This window comes from Barbatula barbatula, assembly GCF_947034865.1.
Source record: "Barbatula barbatula genome assembly, chromosome: 19".
Classification (NCBI taxonomy): Eukaryota; Metazoa; Chordata; class Actinopteri; order Cypriniformes; family Nemacheilidae; genus Barbatula; species Barbatula barbatula.
Window position 1 is genome coordinate 12,673,047 of NC_136782.1, and position 20,131 is coordinate 12,693,177.

At 37.8% G+C, this 20,131-nt stretch overlaps 1 protein-coding gene across 1 annotated transcript; it reads right to left on the minus strand.

Annotated features, from left to right (window-relative positions):
* Positions 1 to 11,526, minus strand: drd2a (dopamine receptor D2a). Its single transcript, XM_079480854.1, has 8 exons — positions 11,173 to 11,526; positions 8,998 to 9,308; positions 7,193 to 7,302; positions 5,944 to 6,080; positions 5,096 to 5,295; positions 3,350 to 3,433; positions 2,704 to 3,052; positions 1 to 1,589 (listed from the first exon to the last, which is right to left on the minus strand). Exons 2-8 carry the CDS (start codon positions 9,274 to 9,276, stop codon positions 1,402 to 1,404), a joined length of 1,347 nt encoding a protein of 448 aa, XP_079336980.1. The 5' UTR covers positions 9,277 to 9,308; positions 11,173 to 11,526; the 3' UTR covers positions 1 to 1,401.
* Positions 11,527 to 20,131: the final 8,605 nt, after the last annotated feature.

A 20,131-nucleotide genomic window follows, 5' to 3' on the forward strand; every position in this document is an offset into this window, starting at 1 on the left:
TAATCTGCATAGAAATTTATTTCAATAACATAATGCAAATATAAACTTATCAATAGGGGCTTCAAGCTACATCTACACTAGACAACACCATGTGTGTTGCAGTCCATATTAGCAGTGCATTGTTGTACTGAACTGAAGTTTGAACATCCGAGTGTTGTAGTTTACAGATCTGTGGTTTGGATCAGCTGTGTCTGTCCGCAGATGGTTGCCATGGGGCTAATGTTATTGTGTTGTCCCTAGAACATGCATGCTCTGTGCCGCATCAATTACACTCACCCCTCAGGCCAGAGACTAACTTGGTTTCAATGCTCATGTATCCTCTTACTTGTTTACATAAAAACCCAATACTCAAAAGGAATCTTTTTGCTGATATTTTGATCGATACAGCATCCCACCAGAGCACAATTACTTTATTCATAATCTTACATCATTGTGTGACATACATCTCATGAGAACAAAACATGCATTTCATTGCAACAGCAGGCCCAGCAGGCCCATCACATTCAACGTGTGTCATATGGAAAGCTACATACAGTATTCATACAAACAGTAATAAAAAGTAAAAAGAAACTTTAAATGGAAATAACACAGTCATTTTGCTGATGTTGCTTTTCGCACGCTTGGGCAACGTTCTCCACAGTCAACTCCGCAGGGACGTAAGTAGATTGTTCTGGACCTCCTCTTTCACTCCCTCAAGTATTTTGTTTACTTCCTCAAGGCCAAAACAGGGAACCAAAATGGTGGATGCTTCCACCGGGAAGGTTGACAAACCACGGTCAAGGCTATTTCTTATGTCAGCAACAGGAATGGTTTTAATTACATTTTTTGGTTGAAAACTGTAAATGCTTGTACATTGGTACATAAATGACAGTTGTTTTTAAAGGTTTTTATCTGTGGTTAAGTGAATGTCTGACAAACACTTGATAAAATGGTAAAAAGTTGCAAACATTACTAGTGTAACTACATTTTTCCACAGAAAAAATACAACTCCAATGCAATGCATGGTCAATTAAATACCACCAAAAGCCACAGCTTATATCATCACATGTGACTTTCATCATTGAAAATGCTGTTTCCAGCTTATGATCATCTAAAAAGCATTTAGATTTTGGGCCAGTTGAGAAGCTAATACTGACAAACAGATGTATGTCAAATTTATGCATGTGATGTTTATTTTCCACTGCGTTTTGTGTCGTAATATACACGTGTTCTTTTGTGCAACATGATCTGGAAACCAAAATACATTTTATGATACAAACACTTTATATACATTCTTTAAGCCTTGGTGTAATTCCAATGAAATGTAGCAGACGTTGTCACCAGACCACCTGGAGTTTTATTGTCATCCTTTGCTTGAGGTATCGTTTCCTTCCCATCTGGTCCTTTGAAGCCAGTTATCGCTCAACAGTGAAGAATCTTAATGAAAGCTTTGCGAAACTCAACATTGAACGTGGTGTATATGATTGGATTAACGGCGCTGTTCACATAGCCCAACCACGTAAAGGCAGTGTAAAGTTCAAGTGGGACCTGGCAGTACGTGTTCACAATGTGTGTGATGAAGAACGGCAGCCAGCAGATGATGAATACACCTGAAAATAATGCAGAATGAAGTGAGGTGAAGTGTACTTCACAGTTGTCAAAACAAAGTAACAGTCTGAGGGGTCGGAATATTTTTGACAGCACTTTAGGGATGAACTGCACTTAAGAGTTGAAAACCTACTGTAGATAAAAACACATTACATTGTTTTATCTTGTGGATTTGAGGAGCTTTTAATATTAAGCAATATTGTGTTATTGTAGATTATTGTAGCAATGCTTAAAGCACCACAATGAATAGCTTTTTAATGGAACAGTTCTCCCAAAAATGAAAACTCTGCTTCATTTACTCACCCTCAAGTTGTTCCAAACCTCTATACATTTCTTTGTTTTGATGAACATAGAGAAATATTTTGAAGAATGCTTGTAACCAAACAGTGCTGTGCCACCATTGACTACCACAGTAGGAACATCTCACACAAAAGAAGACATTTCTGAGAATATTGGAAAGCAAACAGTTCTGGGGCTCCACCATTGTAATTTTAATCAACTATGGTTGTCAATAGTTGCCAAGAACTGTTTGGTTACAAGCATTCTTCCAAATATATATCTCTGTTATCATCAGAACAAATCAATTTATACAGATTTGGAACAACTTGAGGGTGAGTAAATGAAGACAGACTGTCCCTTTAAGTTTATCTCTGCAATTTAAAGTCGGCATGAAATAAAAAAATTATCGTTCTAATTGTTTTACACAGTGGTGAAGTATTTATAATAAACGATTTATCCGTGTACATCATTATTATTTTTTAAAACATTCGCACTTGTAATCTTTAATCAAAAACGTTAACCTCCTCCCCCTCTCGAAACAACCTCTCTTCTGGTCACGAGGAATGGTGCGATGGCGGGGTTGCAATGACTGACTGACTGCAAACTGGCGTTCAAATCTTTCACCTTTTAACGGTCCAATCAGTTGGTGGATGAAATAAAAGTCCCGCCCTACATTTTTTTTCTCATTTCAGAAGTCGTTTATACGTCACGGGTATACATCAAGATACCGAAAAAAGACAGTCGCTACTTCGGCTTCATGCCGACTTTAACCTGCAAAAGAAGTATTTAACATACTTCAGAGAAAAAACGGCACATTCCCCCTAAGTACATTCTTACCAAGGACAATTGCTAACATCTGTGTAGCTTTCTTTTCCTTCTGCTGGGAGATTTTGCGCTTGTTAAGAGACTTCACTGACGTCTGCGTTTTTCCATTAGGCGACACCTGGCTCTCAAATGCTTTGGCCACTTTCGCAATATTGCTGGTGTTGCCGTTTCTTTCAGGTTTGACACCAGCTTCAGGCGATGGGGGTGAGATGTCAGTCTCTCTTAGGTTAGTGTTAACCAGCCTGCTGTGTTCCTGACTCGTACCACCTTGATCCTGCTTCTTCTGTCTGAGAGGATTTAAGTTCGAGATTTCATCCATTCGGATGTTGTCCGCATTGTTTACCACCTCCTTTATGAAGATCTGTCAACGGAGAAGAAATTTAGGGATAAATGTTATTCGGAAGAGCACATTATCTTCCCTATGATGGCAATACACAGCAAAAAAAGTAACTGTTAACTCGGCAGTCCTCTTGTGTATGGGCTCAATCAATATAATGCTACAGTGTATGGAAAATGAAATTATCATTTAATATTTTCAGACACGCTATCATTTTTCAAATGTCATCTGTAGTCATAGCGGCTGATAAGACAAGCTTTTAGAGGCAAAAAACTCCTGGTGTGAACTCTATTTTGAAAGGCAGAGCTATATTGGTCATACCACATTTTTGTTGTTCACAGGAAAACTCCCACCGGACTTGACGATCACAGTGCACAGTTTCACATCATCAGGGTGGGTGCACCTCTGAAAACACACACACACAAATACACACAAACACACACACACACTGGAGATATAGACCAGACCGCTGTGTCAGATTTGTACCAGAAGCGAATTAGATGTTCTATTGTGATGTCCCGGTTAGAAAAATTGGAGTAAATTGGTAACACTAATATTTCGTAAATGTCATATTGTTATATTGTTTTTATGCCAAAAAGTCTTTAAATTATTTGTACAGTAAATTCAAAACAGACAGACTGCTACAGCTTACATTTTCATGAAATCGTATAGATCTAAATCCAAACACTTGCAATACAGTACGAAGAGATAAGAATGTGTTGTACTTTGAAACAAAAGCTCTCCTGAAATAAACATGATGTTGATCTAAAGCCTCTTTGTACATCAGAATGCTGTGGAGGAGACGGCCGACGCAGAAACCACTGATAGGAGATGTGATGTTTACTTTTGCTGTCAGGACATAGCATCACAGCTCCCTAACCACAAATGGCTCCCTATAATGCAGTGATGCCCTTGCAGAGGCTCGGGGTGGGTAGATAAGCTATCAGTTTCTTTGAATAATGGTATATTGAATTTATTCTGCAGCAGCATAAGCTCCGTGGTGAAACCTGCGTGTGTCTGCTCTGCTTAAAACATTGCTGTGACTAACAATGCATTATAATAACAGAGATATGAAGCAGCAGTCATTTCCTGCACGCTGCGCATTGATTTGCTGTATGACCATGGAATCAATACAAGAAAAAAGAAAAGGTCATTTTAGATACACTAAATCGTAGATGCAGGGCAGTTTGTTTGTAGCTTCCGTTCTAGGAAACAGGTGTGAAACGATGAAGCAGATCCAGGATATTTCCTCAAAGAATGCAACATTGGTAATAATAAATTAATGGATGAGGCACTCTCAGGTAATCAGGCAAAAATGTAAACCAACACAAAGTCATTTCACCATTTTAAACAGTTATCGCTAGTTAAAGGGGCTGTGTAAAATACATTGCGAAATAATCGTCGCAATGTGTTAATGTGTTAATAGCAAGCACAAAATGTCATCATAATAAGGTCAGACATTTTTGTGGGCAGAGTATACAGATGTTTGTGCGTATAGCTGAAATTCAACTGTAAAGTTTGATGAATTTGATGAAGTGACAGAAAAAAAGTTGTAAAGTGACAGAATAATTGTGATTCAAAGTTTGAGCAAAATAATCATGATTATTATTTGACCCATTATCCCCGAGCCCAATTGTACGTAGTACTATGTTTGTACATAAAAAAATCTCACATTATAAAGCTTTGTCACTGTCACATTTATATCATAGCACAACTGTACATCATGTACCGGTAACATCTGTCCTCATGCAATATGTTCATTAAGTTATTCATTTTACTGACACCTAATATCTCAAAGTTGAGGCAAAATAACAAAGATTTACGGCAAACATTGGCACAACGCATAAACAACCTCCTCTACTGTATATTTCAGGAGTGCGTTCAGAACTACCCTGCTGTTCATTACTGTTATCCTGCAGATGGGAATTACTTTGCTATGGGACGACAGTGCTGATGAATCAAAAAAGAATTTATCAGCACTGCACTTTTTTAACAATCTCAATTTATTAAACTGCACTGGTGAGCCAGGTAAATAGGCATTGATCATTGCTCTATTTATAGCGGTACCTTTATAGTGGAGCTCATGTCCACGTCTGTAACCGGTAAGGTGCGCTTGGTGTTCACCCGTTTCCGTCGCTTACGCAGTACCACATAAATCTGTACGTATACTAGTAGGGTAATGATGAAGGGCACGTAGAAGGAAACAATGGAGGAGTAGACTACAAAGGCAGGGTTGGCGATCACACACAGGGCTTCGTCTTGGGTGACTGCAATATAAAACAGAGGGAAAGTGACTAATCTGCCTGACAATAGCCCAATCCATACACCTATCAAAAGCTCTCAATTGACAATAAGTGAACAGAAATAAAATAAGGTTAATATACATAAAGACATAGAGATTCAGTCGGAAACCACTGGTTTAGGCTATAAAAAGCATTTTATTGACCACTTTATTGATATTGTAAGTCTCAGCTCAGGGGTCTTTGTGGAACAATATATACACTTGTATCTCAACAACGCAGACGCCTGTGGAGTGTAATACTCAACTTCTCAGCAGTCGAGCAACATGCAGCAGAATCTGTCAACATGTCCCTGAACCCTTCCTTTCACCATCAGCATTCAGACAGAGAAATGACTTCTAATATAACTTTCAAATGAATAGATGACCTAACTTAATTTCACCTGTCCAAACACCCATTTTTAACACCAGTCTTGTATGTGCAAGATGCTACATTATTCCAAAATACTTGTTTTTTTAAAGGACAAGTAAGGACAAGTTTATCCAGCTTTTCCTTTGTGGTTATTATTCAATGTAATTCTATATATCTATTTATATAAAAAAATATCATCACACATTTTCTTTGCTTTATTATAAATGGGTTTGGCATGATCCAAAAGTAAATATTTATACTTACCAGTATTATTAAGTCCAAAGAGCAGCGGACATGATATAGCAAAAGACAGAATCCACACAACAGAGATCATAACCGTGACTCTTCTTTTTGAGCTGTAGCGTGTGTTGTATAACATGGGCATGGCCACAGCTGTATACCTGTGGGAGATGACAGACAGAATGAATTTTTTGTTATCTTACAGTCCTCCATATTCTCTCATTCCACGTGAGGTACGACCTGTGATGTATGACACACATGGTGTATCATTTAACTTAAAGAAATCAAAATTGTTTCCTGTATCGTTTAATAATAGTATTGTGATTGACATGTCATGTTACATTTTAAACAAAATATATGGTGCCCTTCTGCCAGATGCTCTAACTATATCTTCAGTATCCAAAAAGCACATTTCTTGCTACATTAGAATTGGCAGCATAACTTAAAAAGTGCAGTTTTGTTTTTTTATGTGTTGACAATTTCTGCTGAGACATGAAGGGTGTGACATATCAAGTGGCTCCTCCCTTTTTGTAAAGAGCCAGTAGTTTATCTTCCCCAGACTGGAATTGGATGAGAAGCTGAAGTGCAAAATATGACCCAGTCTGTGAAAACCATATCTCAACTCTGAGATAACAAGCATCAAAGTTGGATTTCAACCTTTAATTTCCCTACAGTTCCAATCTCTGACATGGTCTTACTCAGTCATGTTAAAGGTATCAAGGTTATATTTTCACAGAATGTATGTAAGATGATATTATGTAGAAAACAGTAAATCGCCAAAAAACAACTTTAGCTGTTCGGTCACAAATTATGTCATAAAATATAATTTCTGAGATAAAACATAAAAAGATGATCAAAAAATGATGATCTGTATTGCAGGAACACTGTAAAAATGTGTTGGTTCAACTTAAAATATTTGGGTGAATGCCTGTTAATGCAACTGTTAAGGCAACTCAATGTTAGTTTATAGATATTCTTAAGGGTTAAATATTCCTACTAAAAACCAAAGAACTTGTACACCGAAGTTTTATGTAGACCACAATGTCATTATGGTCAATCCAGCCATATGATGTTTTTCCTTTTCTGTGTTTTTCCTTTTTTCTTTTTCTTTGCTCCTGTGAAGTTGCTTTGGAACAATGCACATTGTGAAAAGCGCTATATAGATAAAATAAAATTGAATTTAGGTTGTTCCCTCTTATGTGCCCGACAACCTCATAACATCTTGGTTAGCATACGACTAGCGCTCTTGTGATTGCAGTGCAGAATCACCTACCTGTCAATACTGATGGCACACAGATTGAGTATGCTCGCTGTACACATCATCACGTCCAGGGTGACGAAGATGTCACAATGAATTGTGCTGAAGCGCCACTCTCCAACCACCTGGGAGTACAGACATAGATAGCTAAAAGCTCTTCTAATTATAGAACAATGCATCTGAATGCAACCTACACCGCAAGCTACAATCTGTTTTAAAATGAGCTCTGGGAATCAATCCACAATACTCATATTTTTAGATGATAAAAATCCATGGTAACGACCTCTTGCTCTTCTCACTCGAAAGTCCAAGACTCGGATTGCGTCCGTTTCAGTCACTCCGTAATAATGTTTTAACCAATAAACTATTGGCAATCTCTCTGGTTTATGCGATAAAACTGGCAGAGAAGCAATATAGCAGAGGTCAGCCTCATCCACGGTTTGCAGCTTCGGAGTTGGCTGGCAGAGTTTTCTGAGGTACCTCTGATTAATGTGTGTCCTCAGGCAAGCTGAGGGCCTCAGATACCTCTTGATGGGCTTCAGTCGCTGCCTCTGGAGTTTGCATCACTGTCATTGATTAAAAAATTATTTTGCACCTCTAATGAAAGTGGCTGCGACTTGCTGGAAAATGGTTCAGCACCATATCCCCTAACTTAGATGAAATTAGTCTGTCTAGCACCCATCTCAGACGTACTGTAGCTGACGATGAGAGATGAGGGAGAGATGGGTTCACACAACTATCAATAAAAACCTGTTTAAATGGCTTTGTATAAGATGCAGTAAATCTTACATACTCAATTGATACTGACGTCTTTCTAGCGCAATTAGGTAACATTTGTGACTCATGTTTCGATGTGTTCTCCCGTTGTTTAAGGAAAGTGGCCGACTTCTGAAACGACAGCTAATATACGCTCATCAGTCCAAATAACAATACTGAGGATTTTCACATCGCGCTGCAGGAGCAGCAATTTTTTTCTAATTAAACTAATAAACAGACTGCTTCTCGCTGCAATAAAAGATCCTCTCGCAGCAGTTCTACTTATTGTGCCAGCAGCTCTGTTTAAGTGTGAACAATTATTTAATCTAAATAATTTACGACTTAAACTATTGACCGCGAATGCAGTTACTCAGTTCTGATCATTAGGAGAAAAACAACATGTAAATCAGATAGCTAATTTAAAACGGGGGGATATAATAATACTCATTGAAGGTTGCAATAGACTAAGATCTGAAGGTATGTTTCAGCCTATGGATTTTCCTTGCAATTTGATAGCCTTTGTAATAAATATGGGTCAATGACATACAAGGACGGTTTCTGTTATACAAATCATGGGTAAAAATAGTAATATCTGTAGCTAAGATCAGATAGTGCTAGAATTAGACGTATACAAGTGGCTACCGAAAATTGATTGACTGTGCAATGAGGTTCCTGAAGCTTTTCATGGTTTTCTTGCAGTTGGCAAAAGAAATTTCAGTCTACTGAGAACAATCTAATAATCCATCTATTTATTATTAGGCAACCATTTATAGGGACAATTTGTCCATAAATGAACATTCTTGAACCATTAACTCACCCTTACTCACCCTCAAACCTGTTTGACTTTTCAAATAAGATATTTTGAAAAACACTGATAACCAAACAACATTTGCCCCCACTGACCTCCATTATATGGACACAAAAGCATTTCTCAAAATATCTTCTTTTGTATTCCACATAAGAAAGGATAACATGAGGGTAAATAAATGATGACAGAACTTTTTTTAATCTATTTAATCTCTTTAAACCTTGGCAAAGACCATCAGAGACCATCTGGAACCTACCTCGAGGTAAACCACCCATGGCATTACAAGCGTCGCCACTAGCAGGTCAGCCACGGCCAGGCTGACTATCAGGTAGTTGGTGGTGGTCTGCAAGGCTTTCTCCCTGGAGACGGCCATGCACACCAGCACGTTGCCAAAGACGATGACAAAAATGAGGAGCGTGAGAAGCATGGCATAATAATTATACTGGTGCCTCCCCCCTTGTCCCGTGGCATTAAAGTCCTGGGATACATTTTCAAAGAAGCTCTCATTGTAGGCATACTGCGTGAAGACGTCCATCAGATGGAGATTGTTGAAACCAATCAGAGGCTCTAGAACCACAAACAAAAGTATAATTTTGTTTAATGATGTTTTCTATACATGGGTGTGTCTTATCACAGAGACTAGATTATACAACATGTCCCTTCACATTTTGCTTTGATAAATTAATCCGTATTGGAACACCTGCGTTTACAGAAAGTACATGGCAATGGCCTTGCGCTGCAGATGCGCTGCAAAGTCTATTAGTTTTTTATGAGAGATTGTTCACACAGCTGTCCTGAAAAGGCTGTGTTTGAACTCTGGATGTGACTTGACTAACTAGGACAGAAGTCTCCTCCCTCCCTACTGTTCTCCCTTGTACAACGTCCAAGAAACCATGCAGAAATGATAAGCAACATCATCTTATAACACGTAGATTCTGCTGGGCAACAGTTTTACAAAAAAATCTCGACAAAGGAGCTCGTAGTTCATACTGTCTCTGTGAATCAGAAAAAAAAGAAAATGCACAGTGAGCAGTTGTCATGAATGTGTGAGATTTAGCAGAATTAGCAAAATTCGACTGAGCTCGGCACAAGCTTTATTAGACATAATGAGCAAATGGATGGAGGGAATTTGCATAGGATGACAAACTGACCTATTCTGGTTATCTAAATGATATTAGATTTACAACAGAGGTTAAAGTTTTACACATGTCAAGAGAATTTGTTAAGTTTTTCTGGTTTTGATATTAGAAACATTTGGTAGTTTTATAAATGCACAATACACATCCCTTCCTTATGCGACACTGACTGACTCTTGCATATAAATGACTGTAACAGTGAATCAAACATACTGTGTTTTAAAATAAACTTCTAATCATTTTTTTTCTTAGGATGGCTAACACATATTTTCCAGGTACATCATGTTCAATGTTTTTTCGGAAGGCATATTACTGCAATGCAAAATGCATTCAATAAATTAGCGAGTTTTCATTCAACAAAACTGTCCTTACTTGTGTCAATTATACGGATACTGAAGGGAAAAGATGACAAAGGATGATGGGACATTGCCGCACCCAAACATAACATCTTTCTGATCTCAGCAGAGCTTCAGTCCACAGTGGTGCCATAAAAAAACATATTAGAAGGGAGAACTGCAAAAGCAATATATCAACACTTACTGTAAAGCATTCAACATCACAGTTAAAATGCAATTTGCTACCAACTCTTTTCTACATGGACCACCACTGAATCATAATTGCTTTTCCCTCACATAATTGCCTCTTTAGCGTCTCAGTGTCAGTTCAGTTCTGATCATAAAAGCTGTTAAGACTTTCTACGATGATGACACAACACAGCTGTAGCACTGTACGCCTTTTCAAGCAGACAGACTTAACACACTCATTTCGCTGTTTCTGTTTGTTGGTGTTAAAATTGATTTTGAAGAGCAATTTAGGACGTGCATTTATCTTTAAGTGTAAAATGATGAAAAGCCGAGGTCTACATGCTCAAACCATGCGCTTTCGTCCATTGGAAATCGGTTTATTCAAGCTGAACGATGGTTATTTTGAACTAAAACAAGAAACATAAAGGAATCAGTGGACGTCAAGTGGACTGTTGTGTACTGTTGTTTGATTTAAAGTTGATTAAATAAAATACATTAGATGTCAGTCCTGTTTCCTGTTTCCTACGCCACACACATAAAACACACATGAGCAGCAAAATCGTGAAAAGCTTATTTATCATCAAAATCTGGAAAGATGAAATCACTTGTAAGCTGACACTTGCAGTAGGCTAATATTTCCCCAGGTAGTTTAAAGTTTGTCTATAAGTGTCAGTTTATAACTGTTACAGAAGGTAAACACGGACTCTTTGTCCTAATGATCGATCAGCAATAAATGCAGTTCACAAACAAGTAAAATTAGCAGTGCTGTACCTTCAAACCGCGACTTTAACCCAAAGAGCGGAAGTATCCAGTTTCTTATATGTTAAATCCACTCTCCTCCATCGGACAGACATGTCAATCTATGTAACTGTAACTGTATTCATCTTCTCTCTCGTTTACCTCTCCACGGGCGAATGCGACTGTAAACCGGCAAACAGAGCTACTTCCCCAAAGACTTCATTTTTGGGGATTCAAATAGGATGAATTTTTCGTTTCCTGGTGTGTAACTGCAGTTTCCAGAGACGCGTGTATCCAGTTCGCTCCAAAGCGGAGCGTTCGCCATGCGCGTCCGAGCGCAGCATCTGAGCGCGCGCTTTCCGCACGCTGTAACCTTCAGCATTAACTGAGGGAGCGTCTAACAGTCACAGTCTCCACCAGAGATTGAGAAGGTGGAAAACGAGGCGGGACTGTTACACCAATGAGAATAAAACAGCATGTTGTGTTTTTTAACAAGATACCTTTTCTTTTCTAAACCTGTTGTTTTCTTCCTTTCTTAGAATGCATTCACTTAAAATCTGGAAATTTAATTTTTATACCGCAGGGGATAATTTTAAACTTTTATTTACATCAAGCTTATTTTCAGGGATCAGATTTTCCGAGGTTGTGCATAAATGAAGTGTTTTATATTACATTTATACCCACGTAGATACAACTTTCAATTTAATTACAAATAGATTTAAGAACTATAACCTGTGAGAAATAAACATTCTTTTATTACTTACTTCCTCGTGTTATATGATTTTTGATTCTGTGGAAAAATCAAGAAATGTAAGAAGCGGGTGACCACAAAGATGTTTAGTGAATAAACAGTCATAAACATACTTTTAAACAAATTCTCATCTCTTTAAATTGCTATTATTTGTCATCCAAAAGATGAATAGGATGCTGCATTTCCCAATCCTCTGAGTCTTACTCACAGCTGTTAGGTGACATATTTTCCAAAACTAGATTACATGGCGCATTACCGCCAGATATGAGCACATCACTGGTACCCACAGTAGATTAGTTTTACGTCTTGTCTTTGGGGCTAGGATTGAATTAGATGGCCTTAAATGGTCTTCAAGACTCTACAACACAACATTACAAGCTCCCTCTCTCTCCTCTCGATAGATGTAAGCACGAAGCAGACGTATGATTTGAAAACTGAATCGAGGTGTAGTGATAGACATGGTGGGTGTAGACCATACACAGAAATGTGCTTTTATTTTTATCATCACATTTGGACATTTTGATGCTGTACACAATTAACCATAAGGGAAAATAGCTTTTTAAAGGTACAGATCAACCAAAGCTAAAAAATGTGTCATTATTTATTCATCCTCATGGCATTTCCCTGTATATGACTCGTTCATCTGTGGCATACAAAAGTAGATATTTTGAGAAATGTCTCAGTGGTTTTGGGTTCATACAATGGAAGTGGATAAGGGACAATGTTGTTCGGTTTCCAACATTCCTCAAAATATATCCTTGTGTTCTGCAGAAGAAAGAAAATCATACAGGTTTGAGATGACATGAGGGCGAATAAATAATTTATTTAAATCTTTGGGTAAACTATCCCTTTAACAATTTATTTAAAGCCTAAATGTAAAACAGAACTGTCTCAGACTTCCCTGCAAAAAAAACCTATAGCAAGAATTTCCAATTTAAAACAAATGATCGGTGTAAGGTACGCCGGAAAGGGGCTGAATAGGCAGGTGAATGTGTGAGTTCAACCACCGCATTTTTGGAAAAGAATTTGGCCTACGATAATTGTGCAGTAATGTTTAGAACCGGCATTTAAAATCCATGCTGTTCAAAATGAATCTGAGAACTGCATACTGTACATTTATTAATTCATTCATTTGGCAGACGCTTTTATCCAAAGCGACTTACAAGTAGGAGAGCATATAAACATTTTGTCAGCACGCTAAACAGTAATGTTAGTTTACAAGGCCATGCTACAAGGAGAATTAAAGCTGGAGTAAGCAAGGGAGAGAATAACAATTATTTGTTTAGACACAAGACATAGACAGTTATTGGTTACACAGTAACTGTATACTCTTTATAACCCTTAGTGCATTATTGTTCAGGAAGGATAAGCCATTTGTCTTCTTAGATGGAAGGATGGTATAGCAAACAACCCTGTTGCCCTAGAGACAGGCAACAACAAATTCCCAAACACCATTGATTTTAAGCTCTGTTAGAAACACCACACATTATATTCACAGTAAGCTTGTATCCAAAACCTCTATCGCAAACTATTTACAAGCGACTTCCAAGTAAGTTCAGCGCTCAAACAGCCTGCTGGAAAATGTAAAAGTCAGCATTCATTTGGATCCGAAAGTCAAACGTGAAAGTGACTTTTGTCCTCTTGGCTGGCGACATGCACTTTTCCTTGGAGCGATTCAGGTGAAGGTGATTCTCAAGTCTGCCGGCATTGAAGTTAATAGAGTAGGTCTATAACGAAGAGCCTTCTTTTGACTCTATGCATAAATTCATGTGGTAAATATAAGGACGTTCTCCATGAGGCCAGAGTGTCAAGAGATTTGTGCATAAATTTGGCGAGGAGAATTTCATTAAAGACAACAGACAAATGACTTACCCAATACAATAAAGTGCTAACATCATTTACTTACCTTTTGGAATCCATATAGCTTGGAAAACGAAATGTAATAAAATGAGATGTATGTTTTTGATTTGATGTTGGCGTATCGAAGGAAGGTCAGCCGGGCGTGCAGAACTCCATCACGTAAGCATGTAACACTGAATTCCAAAGTCATTTTTAAAGGTCGGCTTGTTTAAAAACTTTACAATGGATTTTTTGTAGCATCACAAATCTAAAATGTCATCCCACAACGATGATAAATCACCATGCACAACACAGGGCTGCAAAACTTTCAGACTAATGTCCTTTAAAGTAGTGAGGGACGGCCGTACATTAGCTATAATGACTCACCGCTGCACCTCAGGAGAATACAGTACAGCCCGATCAGGAACATTTCCTTCGCTTTAGGAGCTACATCATGACAATGAAACTTCTCTATTTAAATGGCTGACCCTGGGCTCCAACAAATCATGTGAGAGAGAGCCACAGGGCTACTATTATAACATGACTCGGACCGAGTGGCCTCTATTAACACCGGCTGATGAGCATGCTTACTGAGAATGCAAAACAAACTTCGATGGCAGCCATTCCCTGTAAATGTGATTTTTTACTTTTTTATCGAACTTGATGTGCTATTGATGGCCATGAAAAGACTCCTTTAATACGCTGTGCCTTGTTGATGCTGCAGGTTCAGGAGAAAGAGGGTTGAAAAGCGGTGGGAAGAGAGTCTGGCTGCGTGAGGCTGGAGTTCTCAGAAGAACAGATGGTTGAGAAAAAATAAGTTCTTTTTCTGACTCGGTGGATGTGAGGGGTTGACAATGGCACATCCAGAACTCGAGAGCAGTCAGTCTGGCAAGTAGATGCGACAAGCTTTTGGCCGGGCATGTCAGGACATCTTTGGAAAAGGTGGACAAAAGCATGATTGCTTTCCATTGCCTGTCTTTGAGTAAACTCACCATCTGTGAGTGAAATTTTAAGCCATAGTTATGCAGTCCAATTGACTCTGTGCCAAGCATTGATTCGTAGGGAAGAAATTGCAAGTCAATTTTCCTAAATACAGATGTGGTTTAAATGGAGATCCAGTGCAGGTTGTTGCCAACGTGCCGAAACACATTTAGTGCAAAACGTATTGACAATATTAAAATTATACTATGGAGAAAATGCACCAAAGTAGTTTAAATTAAAGGGATAGTTCACCCAAAAACGAAAATGCTGTCATGAAAATGAACCCTTAAGTTGTTCCAAACCTGTATACATTTCTTTGTTCTGAGGAACAAATAAGAAATATATTTGGAAGAATGTTAGCTGACATTTCCGGGGCACCATTGACTACCATCAAAGATCTATTGACTACCATTGTATTTTTTCTGTTGAACACAAGATTTAGGAAAGCAAACAGTTTTGGGGCACCTTTGACAACCATTTTAATGGTAGTCAATGGTGCCCAAGAAATCTCAGTTGCTTACATTCTTCTAAATATATATATTATTTTGTGTTCAACAGAAGAAAGAAATGCATACATATTGGTCAGACACAGGTCACCACTCAGGGGGGATATCTGTCAGGGTCATGGTAACTGGGTCATCAGTATAGCTAAACAGGAAGATGATTTAATTACAGGAAATTATTCATCATAATAAACATTCCTTTGTGACTAAAACCAATATTTAAGGGTGCAGAGTCATTTTCTATCCATTCTTAAAATCTTATAATGTTAACGAATGATGATATCAACTACTAGTGTCCAGTTTATGAGTTCATTAATATGTATTACGTTTGAATATGATCCAATTATGTGCTGTCTATTTTTAAAGAAAGAAGTTATTAAAACGATCTGATAAAAGTCCAGGCTAATATAATGTAAATCTTGTTCCTGTCAATTAATCATTTTGCCGACAGAACAGAACAAAATGAAAGCAAAATAGATCAGTTTAGATTAAGGGGCCTTTTTTAGGAAATGGACCATCTGATAATATTTTAATGTGTACAGTTATCTATTCAAAACAATAAAATGCTAAGAAATTACTAAATTATATTTAGTTTGAATCTTTTTTACAGCAAGTAATTAAAGATAATTTGATTAAAAAAAGAAACAATAAATCAACCAATCCAATCTCATCTCACCCTACACAACATTTCTTTGCTAAGGAGGGCTTTTCAAAAGAGATCATGGTTGAATTTTGATAAAAGAACATCTGCCAGGCACCCCAGATCTTCCACATTACATTTAGGTCTTTGACCCAGAACGGGGTGATCTGGCACCGGCCGTGCATCTGCCTTTTTAAGCTTGTTAAGCTGCGCTGTGCTGTACTGTCAAGGCTGTGAGCCTGCTGCTGTTAAATTACAAGAACTAGATAAATCAGCACCGAGGAAACACTCCTGGACCCTTTCCTCTTGACTGTCTCTGAGTGAAACGGAGACAGCACGTCTTTAAAAATAAAGATGTGTGATTGAATAACAGAGTTTATAACATTTAAAGGTGGTGTGTAATTTTTTGAGGATCTATTGACAGAAATGCAATATACATAACTAAATCTTTAGAGGTGTATAAAGACCTTACAAAATAATCTACAAAAAAGGTGACTGTTCCACATTTGCTATGGCTGAATGCAGAGCGTGTATAAGCAAGAAAGAAACTAAAGTGTTTGAGAAATGTATACATTTTCTGAATATTTCATGGGCACACTTATTATAATGGGTTTGATATAATATATATATTTAATAAATAAATAATTTGCAAAGCCAACAATATTAGAATGTGGGCTTTCATTCATAAAATGAGGCTGTTAAAGAAATGTGTTGTTTTTACATTAATTTGGAGATAATATGTGAAATTAATATGAATGTTTATTTAAAAACACAACAGTTGTGTGTGATTAGTTAGTAAAATTGTATAAACAATTAACAGCGCAAAAATAAACAGGTTAAACAAAATAAACAGTGTATGTTTTATTTCACAATACGTGTGCGATTAATCGCAGTTAATCACACAAAAAGGGTTAGATTAATCAGGATTACAAATTTTAATCTATTAAAAAGTCCTTTTTATATTAATAGAGAAGTGCCTTGAGTTTACTGTTTAATGTCTTAAACTTGCTGATTTTGTTACCTTGCTCAAATGTGTTGGATATTAATAACCTCAACAGAGTTGATAGTTACGGTCTGTTTTAATGAGCGCTGGACGATTAATTTCTTAAGTCACAAAGAGTCGAGGTTTTAAATTCCCTTTAAAATGAAATAATGATTCCCTTTGAGCTAAATTGACCTGGTTCCCTCACACACTGTATCTTTAAGTAAGAATTATTTTTCACTATTGTATATACAACATGCTGATATTTAGTATAACAGCACTGACAAAGCACTGGCCAATCACAGCCATGATTACATTTAGAACAAGTGCATTCTTGTCCATATGATATATATTGTAATTAATCATCTGCTTTTTATGTATCAATCATGATCATTCTCAATGTGTTGTTCATTTTTCATTAATAGAAGCACATAATGTAAAAAAATGAGTGTAATCGAAACAGAAAAGCCTTGTATGTTATTCCTCTTGCTTTGAGAGATTATCGGTGCAAGTTTAAAAACTCCATCTCCTCTACGATGTACGTCTCTATCCGTTTCTAAAATGTCATTAAAAAATTTACAATTGGCTGGCTCACTATTCCCCTCCACCAGTCGACTGTGGGTGACTGACAGGTGTTGTCATCAATTTGTATAGCGAATCCGACTGACCGCTCTGTCGAGTAGCGTTTCTCACTTATTTCCTCTCTTTCTGCTCCCCGCAGAGCATTTAATAGTTTGTGTGTCAGCAGGGGAACTGCTGATGTAGCTCTTCAGCTCTTGACTGAACAGGACAAAACTTTCTTTCGTTCTAGGATGGAAAAGCAGTCACTCACATGAGATTAAATCTAAAACCAGAAAACAGACACAAAGCCACCTGAGGTTCAGGTCTAGGTCAAACCGTTCAGAAAATGTTTTTATCTTTTGTGCTAACATTGTGCTTTACCAATTCGACAATAAGAACTGATACCTTGATGACTTTGCTGCTCCGGAAGATTTCACACACGCTGGTGAAGTCAGGCAGGTGTAGTACACGTTCAGAGTACATCAGTGGGGTACTGGCAGATGGGAGCGAGAGACTAGAAAAATCATGACCTTCATTGTTGGAGCTGAGAGCTGGGCGTTCTGAACACTTAACATCCCTGTGTAATTGGGAGGCAGATGAAAGCATTCCGTGCAGTGATTCATCAACTGTGTTCATCAACTGCTGTTTGAGTTGAATCGCCATATTCATAGTTCAATGAACCCGGTAATTATTGAATTGTGAAATGAACTGTTGTGGAGAGCAGGGGAGGAAGCTCTTATTCTGCTGTGCTAGAGGACGGCCGGTTAAGATGGTGTCAAACTTGCTGCGCTTCAAGATGGATTTGACTATTTCTGTAAGTTATGAGGATCATTTCTGTCTCGCCGCAGATAATAAGGTTAACATGGATATTAACTTTAAATCAACTCTTTCATGTCTGTTCACTTTATTGAATTGTGAAATTAACTGTGCTAATTACATGAATGTATTAATGTAATCTACTAATTACAAATACAAAATTATAATAACAATTAAGTCAATTCAACTTTATTTATATTGTGCATTTTACAATTTTCATTGTTAGAAAGCAGAAGTACATCAGTTGGTATGGGAAGTGTTCCTGGTTACGGTTGATCTAACTAATCCAGCCTTAACCCTCAGCAGATTTGTATGGAAGTGTAGTGTATGCAAGGTTGAAAAGATGCGTCTTTAATCTAGATTTAAACTGACAGAGTTCGTCTGCCTCCCCTACAAGGAAGACTGTTTAGGCGCTAGATAGGAAAGGTATTTACACTGCGCTTGATTTTGAAATTCTAGGTATTATCAAATGACTGGAGCCCTGAGATGAAGCCAATGAATGAAAAGAAATGAAAGTACAAACATGCCAAAACACTCATGCACAGACTGCACAAAATGATAACGGAATGTTCACAAACAGTTAGACAGTTACGTTGACGTGGCGTCTAACAATGCAGCACTCATAGTGCAAAATGCTGAAAACAACCAGAAGCAACACAACAACCACAAGCCATCGAATAAAAAGTGCAGGTGGAATTGTCAACCTTGTCGGTGCCAGTGGTCTAGAGGAATTGTGCAGAAGCGTTTTGGCTCATGGTCCTCTCCCGTCTCCTGTTCCCCTATCTCATCCCGCCTCATTTCCTGCCTTTCCCAATAAACAGTGTAATAAAAAAGCTATGAAATGCCAAAAATAACAAAAACAGTTAGCGAAATAGATTGTTGTGGGCTGCAGGTTTGTAATCGGTTTATGTTTAATGATACAGCAAGATATCTTCAAACACCTTTTATAATGTCGATGTAATGCTTTTGTATGCCATGATAATCCAACGCTTTTGAACAATTTACATTGGGATTGTCTTTTAAGGAAATGCTTAATTTTCCGTCTGGGGGCAAATTCCACACCTAAGTGATCATTCCTATGCCCTACTCCCTTCAAAGGGCAGAGCCCTAGGATTTGTAGACTTTGGAATGAGCAGGGCATGTGGGTGCTTTTATGTAGATGTTTGAAATGCACTTGGCAAAGGGAGTGACATAATTTCCTCATTATCTTCAGCTGGCATGTGGCCTGTGACAACACAGCATGGTGTCCATCAGTAAATGTTTATCAGAACAAAGACATTTATACAGATTTGGAACAACTTGAGAGTGAGTAAATGAAGACAGAATTTTCACTTTTGGATGAACTGTCCCTCCACAAGGGATTGTTGAAGCATCTCTCAAACTAGTAACACAGAGCAGAATTTTGGGCTAAGATATTCAGTGTAATGATTTTTATAGCACTTTGGTCTAATGGGAGGTATCTGAGCACAAGGTGACTGGCTGAATGTTTAATGGAGCTAAAGGTCACATCTTTGTACAGAATCTTATCTCACAATATCTTACTGAAGCAGTTACACATCAGTCCTGTAACAGGGATAACCTTTTCCTCTGAGAGCGCTCGGATTGTGCATTCTTGTAAAATATTAAAATCCGACATAAATTCGATACTTCACTGAACATATGCAACATTTTTGATCAATGGATCCAAATAAAATCCTGTTATCATAGTTTACTGAACAACTTTTTTTATAGTTATTGATTGCTACTTTCGATGATCTTTCCTAAAGTAGTTTCTCCACAAATTCCATCTGTCCATTTTGGAGGGACCTGTAGACCCCACGCATGATTGAGTTTATGCTGAACAGGGCATTAAAGCAAGGCAAACAGTCTATGTTGGTAAACATTCTGGCCTTGGAGTTGGATATAACCATACACCCGTC

Bases quoted from the DNA above. Each gene is read 5' to 3' on its own strand.
- drd2a (XM_079480854.1), bottom strand. From the start codon at position 9,276: ATGGACGTCTTCACGCAGTATGCCTACAATGAGAGCTTCTTTGAAAAT. The intron at 7,303-8,997 runs GTAGGTTCCAGA...CTGTACTCCCAG, and splicing joins CATGGGTGGTTTACCTCGAG to GTGGTTGGAGAGTGGCGCTT. The intron at 1,590-2,703 runs GTAAGAATGTAC...CATTATTTTCAG, and splicing joins GATGTTAGCAATTGTCCTTG to GTGTATTCATCATCTGCTGG.